Source organism: Ipomoea nil, unplaced genomic scaffold (genome assembly GCF_001879475.1).
Source record: "Ipomoea nil cultivar Tokyo-kokei standard unplaced genomic scaffold, Asagao_1.1 scaffold0276, whole genome shotgun sequence".
NCBI classification, from domain to species: domain Eukaryota; kingdom Viridiplantae; phylum Streptophyta; class Magnoliopsida; order Solanales; family Convolvulaceae; genus Ipomoea; species Ipomoea nil.
In genome coordinates, this window is record NW_017616704.1 from 3,587,157 (window position 1) to 3,595,601 (window position 8,445).

General features: G+C 30.9%; 1 protein-coding gene across 1 annotated transcript; it reads right to left on the reverse strand.

Annotated features, from left to right (window-relative positions):
- Positions 1 to 7,283: 7,283 nt before the first annotated feature.
- Positions 7,284 to 8,060, reverse strand: LOC109155763 (uncharacterized mitochondrial protein AtMg00810-like). Its single transcript, XM_019303412.1, has 3 exons — positions 7,848 to 8,060; positions 7,652 to 7,727; positions 7,284 to 7,534 (listed from the first exon to the last, which is right to left on the reverse strand). Exons 1-3 carry the CDS (start codon positions 8,058 to 8,060, stop codon positions 7,284 to 7,286), a joined length of 540 nt encoding a protein of 179 aa, XP_019158957.1.
- Between the last annotated feature and the right edge of the window lie 385 nt (positions 8,061 to 8,445).

Sequence of the window (8,445 nt, forward strand, 5' to 3'; positions counted from 1 at the left end):
TTATTTTGGCTTTCAAAAAAAAAAGATTAACATGTAAAATGACCTAAGGGTAATAATAATAATAATAATAATAATAATAATAATAATAATAATAATAATAATAATAATAATAATAATAATAGTAATAATAGTAATAATAGTAATAATAGTAATAATAGTAATAATAATAGTAATAATAATAATAATAATAATAATAATAATAATAATAATAATAATAATAATAATAATAATAATAATAATAATAATAATAATAATAATAATAATTAATTGTTTAAAAAAATAAAAATAAAATAATAGAATTTAATAAAAGAAATAAATTGTAGTGTCCTAGAACAAATTGTTGCTTCAAACTGTTGAATAATTAAACACTTTCTTTAGCATTTTGATCTTTGGGTTACATCATATTTACCAATCGTCCAATATCTTTGGGTTATATTGTAATTAAAAATTTTCAATTTTTACTACTTCATATAATTTCCTTAAATTAGGAATTTTTTTATCGATAATAATTTATTAAACAATAATGGTTGAACTAAATGAACACTGAGCAAAACACCTAAATGACTGGTACCGTTAATTCATTCATTGATCTTGTATATATGTGCATTCATTAAATATATTAGAACCCTTTGCAACAAAATACTTGGTTACTATTTAAAAAAAGTTTAGTAACAATTATAATAAATCTCCTATATTACATTGTATTCATATACTATGAGTTACATATTTAAATAAACAAATTCGACATTAAATTACTTATGTATGAACTTCTCATATATAATATTGCGTGATATACTTTCAAATATTTATTTAATTATAAACATTAGGCATTAACTCATTCGCGCAATGCGTGTGTAAAACTAATATATAAATATAATAAGAGCCAATGAAGTTAGGCCTATAACGGGAATTAAAAAGCGTTGGTCCAATTGTCTGTTGAAATGAATGGTTCATATTATTTCAATTTAGTATTTTATTAAAATTTTTCCTACTTTACCCTATGTTATATCATTTACTTTTCTAAAATATCATCGCATGCCGTCAGTGTAAACTTTAGTAACGGAATATTCCGTTAACTATTTATTATTCTTAACTTACTCATTGATTTTCATAAAAAAATGTCTAAGATTCGAACCACATCCCAATTAGAGTTGACATAATTGTTGAACATATACTATGCATATGTTATAGTGTATTAAAAAAAATATAATATAAAATTGAGAAAATTGTCAAATAGACCCTTAAATTTTCTTCAAAAGGGCAATTAGGCCCTTAAACTTTACAAAAGTGCAATTACACACTCGAACTTGTCATTTTGAGGCATATAACTCCAGTAGCCAGTTATTCACCTGGAATAACTAGTCATTCAAGATTCCAACAACATTCTGGTGACATTCCGGCGAATAAAAATTCTGGCAAGTAGAAAAATTAAAACAAAAAATCAAATGATCTCAATCGAAGAAGACGACCGGCCAATCGTCTTCTCCAATGGAGAAGTCGACCAGCAGGTCGTCCTCTCTAATGGAGAAGGCGACCAGATCTGGTCGTCTTCTCCATTGGAGAGGACGATAATGGAGATGCGACCTGACTAGTCGCCCTCTCCAGTGTCCAGTAGAAATAGTCGCAAGAATTTTTTTGTTTTTTTTTTTTTTGTTTTGTTTTTTGTTTTTTGAACGGCGGTGAACAGTAATTAGCAACGGTAACGACGGTCAACATCAATAATTTACCGGTAACAAAGGTTACTGGTAAATTAGACTTATTTGATTCATTTTCACAGGTTCGAGTGTGTAACATTTTCTCTATAAAATTTAAAATGAACTTTGGTCAATTAATTAGCCAGACTATATACTTACCATTCAAAGTTGAGCATCAAATATTACAAATAATGAACCTTGAAAAATCATTTTCTTGTATTTTTTAAAAACAAATCTAGGTTAAGTTTTTTTTTTCCCCCGTTTAATTAATCTTCTTTTGATTATTTAGGACGACTCAATATTTCAATTATGCTTTTGCATTATTGTTAATGATTTAGGTCATTATCATATTAATATTTTTTGTGTGTATTTCTATAATATACAATTGTACATTACTTTACAAATATTGTACTATTATTTTTTTATCAAACAAATTGTTCTTACATCATTAAAGTTATATATATATATATATATATATATATATATATATATATATATATATATATATATATATATCATGATCAAATATGAACTTGGTTTATCTTGATAAGTGTGGATTAATTTGATCCATCCATCTACATAACATTGAATTTCTAGCCACTTTGGGTTACACGTGAATGTAATAAATAGGTTTGGACATCCAATCTAACGACATATGGTCATAGCATCTTGATAGTTTTGAATCATATACGTAGCTAGCATCACAAGTAAAACTTGATGGTAAAACAATTTGTCATAACATCTTGGTCTTGTCTCGGTTGCATGCATAATATACAAGATACATATATAATATGTTGGATCTTGAGGTTCTGTAAATCTATCAAATTTGGATTAATTTGGTGATATTAATTTTTCTGTTGCCTTCTTGGTTACAGAATTGTGGAATTTTTTATAATATATGCATGGAATTATTGGTTATTTTAGCACACAGAGGCTTTTATCCATGTGAAAGCTTTTGAAATATGATGTTATATATATTTCTGGCTATGGCAGAAAGCCTTTGATATATTCTGTGATATTTCTGATGAAGGGATGCTGAAAGTTTTATGCATGAGATATGCATAATGAAATTCATAAAAGTTTTGAATGTCTTTAACACAAAATTTCTCATATTGAGAATGTGTTAAAATATTGAAAGTCAAAAAAGTTTACTAGTTTATCTAGTATGAGAATTAGCAGTGAAAAGAATTTCAAATTTAAATCATGGATTATGATTTAAGTTGGTATGATTCTTCAGTTTAGAAGAAACATGAAAAGTTGAAGCTTTAAATAAAAAACGGTTTCTTCTCCAAAGTGAATGGATATTTCTGAATGGATGAGGTTTATCGATATATGATTTCTCCAAAGTGGATGGTATTCCAAATGGAGGAGGTTTAAATTTTTATTTAAAAAAATCACTCACTGTTAATGAGTTCAACATGGTGATTGAAATTATTGGTTATAGAATTTGCCCAGAAATAAATATTTATTGACTATGAACCTATAAAGTGGGTTCCGATATAATCAATCAAATATTTTATTTCACAAGTTCATTGATATAATATTAAAATTCTATCTATCATCATGTTCGGTTGGCAAAGTGGATGGCATTAAAATGAATTTTTGAAATAATTGAATAAAACCATTAATTATTGTTTAGTATATTCAATTCAAAAGAAATTTCCATCTTGGAAAGATATTCTGATGCTAGTTGAATGTCTAATCATGAAACTTATTCCTCAATTAGTGGATGAGTATTTCTGCTTGGAGGAGGTGTTGTTTTATGGGCTTCTAAAAAGCAAAGTTACTTTTAAGAATCAACTACGACATATGAATTTATTGCATTGGTTTAGGCATGCAAAGAAGTTAATTGATCTAAGGTATTTAATTATTGAGATTCCGGTTTGGCCAAAACCGATGTCACCAGTTTTGTACACTGTGACAACGCTACTACACTGACCAAAACATAAAACAATGGTTATAATGACAATTAAAGTCACATAGGCATTAGACATAACTATGTACGGGAGCTCCTAAGTAATGATGTTGTAGCACGTGACTTTGTACGGTCCCTGTTTAATTTAACGGATCCGTTTGCAAAAGTGTTGGCAAGGGACAGGGTTCTAAAGACATCGGGAGGGATATGGAAAGCCTAATTATTTAATTACATGTGAAGGAAAGCTCAACTCACGTCTAAGTTATTACGTTAGACCTTGAGTTCAATGTAGATGAGTACTTCATTTTGTGATTGCATGCAAGCATCAAAAGTTTAAATTAAAAATTGTATCCCAAGAAAAAGTGATGCTTGGTTCTGCAGTGTTGTAGGGATGAATTTTTACTCTTAACTGATCTTTTGAAAAATGCAAGATGTAGTGCATGATATAAAAGATTAGTCTCTGTAAGCATGAAGTGTGGCCGCTTCAAAAAAGTTTGGGCTTTACTTGGTACGTGCTCATTAATGGATATGGACACATAACCATAATAGTGTCAAGTTACAGTGAGTTATAATGACTGTAAAACTTGTGTGTGTTATATCTACATTTCTTCAAAGAGACTGCATGATTCAAGGTTCGTCCATCACTGCAATCCGAATTAATGTAACACATATAACACTATGTGAAAGTTCAATCTGTAAGACACTTTCATTTATGCATGAGTTTTGGATCTGTCTTGGTACAATATTAATCTTTACTATATAAATGGAGGAAGAATGTTAGAAATTTATATAGAAATGGAGATTAATGTTTCAGATGGACTACCATGAAAGGTAAAATAATATTTAGAGTTGTGGCGTTATAAATATTATTTTAGTTTGGTAGAAAGTAAATTGAGAAATATGAATATTACGTACGGTTGAAACCAAGTAGTACACAAAGAATCGTGCTTAACGATTGCTTAAGGATGCTTATCGAATCGTGCACAAAGAATCGTTGCTAACGATTCATTAGTTGTGTTAAACGAATCGTAAAGATTCATAAGTTAATGCACGGCTCGAGTGGATCGATTTCAATTCGCCTCGGGTGAATGGATTAACAAAAGGAAATTATCATCCACTCGTGCAACTAAAATGCAGACTCGTACAACTCTCTTTGGTTTCAACTTTGTTGGTATTTGATGCAGATTCGTTGTATTAACGAATCAAACCAATTTTGGTTTGCTGAATGCATCGAATAGAGTAACATATATTTATATATATTATATACTATTTATTTTGCATGGAGCCATGCATGGATATATGAATAATATATATATATATATATATATATATATATATATATATATATATATATATATATATACTTCACTTAATTATTGTTATTTTTCCATGCTTAATATATCAATTAAGATATATCTTAAGAAAGTTAAGTTTTTAAACTACACTAACTTCCATGTAACTTCTCCAAATAGTTATATTTTGCATCTATAGATTAAATAGTTTGGGGAAACATCTGAAAGAAAAAGGCAAGTAATAGGCAAGACATGCAATAAACTTGCAATAAATTGAGAAATTTCACACGTCTTACAATTCTATAGGAAATTCTCATACAAAAGAATTTCATTCATCTTCTTGTATCCCATAAAATTAAATCTTGAACGTTGTTGCTTTTTCAGAGGGAGATTTAAAGCTTATAGGAAAGTGATTACACGCCTGAATATATCAAATGATCCAGTTTATGTTCCCTGATCTATTCTGTATTTTTATTGTATCTCAAATGTATTACAGAGTACAAGCACTTTTTCCAACATTTGTTGGCCTTGCATGCTAAGTTAAACTGCTCTCCGAGTCAGTGCGTCTGACAATTCTTTGTACGCTTCACATCTCAACGTCTTTTTGATTGTTCCTTATGAATGTTAATGTTCCAAATTCGACCATTGTGTACATATCAAATAAAAGCTGCTGGAATAATCACTTGGAATAGAGTAGTGTGGAGATCTCACTTAACCTTTTGTGTATACGAAAAATAGAAGAAATTTCTTTGGAATATACGTTGCCTTCCGCCAGTTGCACTGGAACCTTGTACAGAAAGTTGAATATCCTTCCAATAACCATCCTCACCGTATGGAAACAAAATAGGATATTGTAATGGAAGGTAAGATGGGTTCAATTCACTTATACGCTTCAATTCAGCACATTTGAACTCAACCAAATGTTGCATTGACCTAACATTGGGTCTAGGTCACCAATTATTAGAGCTGCAACTTCCAAAACTGTTAGTAAGTTATAGGTTCCTACATCATTATTCCTTTTACCAATAATCTCATCTTAATCTCCATTGGTGAGTTAGACTCAATCTCGGACTTAGTCATACGAAATGATTTAACTAAGAGATTATGCTCATCTAGAACTTCTTTTATGTCTGCAACTACATCAACATGTATCTTAGCTTTATCATCGTCTTTCCTACAAATATTAAAACAAAGGTAATTTTATATAAGTAAAAGTATAATATTTGAAGACATTTTGTTTACTTTTGACACGTATTCATCCAAAATAGTGCATTTAATTTGGTTACCCCACCTAAAACCAAAAAAATGAAAGAACTTAATCTTAAGAACATTGTAAAATATTTACAGAAAAAAAAATACTAAAAAACTTATTGTGAATCGTCAATCAAAAAGTCAATTAGCCTTGTAGGCTTTCCTACAATAACCTCCCCTGGGGAGAATAAATCTCCACAATCCTCCCAATAACATCTATAAAATATTATTTAATTAAAAATTATCAAGGAAACTGTATGATTAAGATAATTGAACATGTTAAATAGATTCAAATAACAATAAAACTTATCAATCAATTCTTTTTTCATTAACATCTGGATTTTCTTTCAAAGATGACAAAGACTTTAATCGATACATATATGCCTGGGAAAATTGCATCCTTTCATTCGTTAACCACTGTTTGATAGTTGAACTTCAACATATACTTGTGAGTGCTTGTTTTGTAGGTATAGAAATTAATCAAATTAGTAATCTCCAAAAAATTCTTGACTCCATAATTCGCTCTTCCTTAAATTTTGTTAGCATACTTTGAAACATACTCTTTTGGAATATGTGCATGAAGGAAAGTCCCCTGCAATGAAAGGGAACAAAACACATCACCATTATTTGAATTGTAGGTGCAAACCGTATTCATAAACAAATATTTTTAGAAATTAATAGTGCATATAAACATACCTCTTGATCATGAAACACGCACTCTTTGCATTTAATTGGTTCAACACCTCTTCTCTCTGGAATATCATACGTACACACCACCCTAACTTTTATTGCATTTCTTATGTTCAAGGGCGAGATATCACGTTCCAGAATGTAGATTGGAGCCATGTGTAATGGGTACAATGAGATTTCTAATCTAATTAGCTTCAAATGTTTATAGCCGAGTAGAAGTTAACACCTATACGTTTACTACAATGCACTGTATATATATAGGACTCTAGAGACACCTGCATATTACACATTCGATGCTACGATGAGAATTGTATAAATTGTATTGAATGATGTGATTACAATAGGTACAGACTATGGGAATATATACAAGAGAGAATCACAGGAAGATTAGGATAGGGAGTCATAATCTAACTCAAATACATAGAGTCCTAATACTCCCTCTCAAGTAGGGTACAGTGGAAACCTGTAGCTTGTCTCTAAGAAAGGGAAATCTAGGGACAGGTAAAGCTTTTGTAAAGATGTCTGCTGATCCTTGGTAGAAATAAAGTTGACTTGAATATCTCCGGAAGCAACTCTATCTCTAACAAAGTGATAGTCAATCTCTACGTGCTTGGTGCGAGCATGAAAAATAGTATTTGCACACATATATGTAGCACCAAGATTATCACACCATAATTTAGGAATGGGGATACCTGGAACGTTGATTTCATTTAGTAGTGATAGGATCCATATTACCTCAGCACAAACATCTGCTAGAGCTTTGTATTCCGCCTTAGTGGAAGATCAAGCAACATTTCTTTGTTTCTTACAGATCCAAGACACAAGATTGGATCCAAGAAAGACAACATAACCACTAGTAAACTTACGATCTTCAGGACGACCATCCTAGTCAGAATCAGAAAAAGCATGAATTTCTCTAGACACTAACTTTCATATATGCAAACCAAAAGAGATTGTTCCTTTAACATACCTCAACACACGTTTTAGTTGCACCCAATGTGATACTGTAGGAGCATGCATATGTTGACAGAGTTGGTTAACCGCAAAAGACAGGTAAGGTCGTGTGATGGTGAGATATTTCAATGCTCTAGCATGGCTCTGGTACTGCGTAGGATCATCATACAAATCTGCACTAAATGGGACAGATTTTGAAACAGGAATAGGAGTAGATAGCGGCTTGCATTCTGCCATCCCAGCACGCTTCAAAATATCATTCATTTATCTTTGCTGAGACAGTAAGATCCCCGTAAGTATTTTCCCTAATATAATATATTATAATATATTGTATTAATTAAATGGTTGTGGTGCAAGTGGAATATTAAGTCAGTTAGTGACTTAGTCTGTTAGGCAACTCAGGATATTCAGTTAAGCTTTAACTGAATATTTGCCTACGTTGATGGCATGTAGGCTTCTAAGCATAATGAGTCCTCCCACAGCTCCCGTGTTCAGAATACACGCACCATCAGGTATTCGGGAGAGAAGTGGTAGACAAAACACTAACCTTTATTCTGCAGGTTTACCATCTCGTGGCAATACCAATGACTATGGCTGGGGATATTCGGGCGATCCTAAAGCTTCTGCTGTAACGAGGTAGGTTACTTGT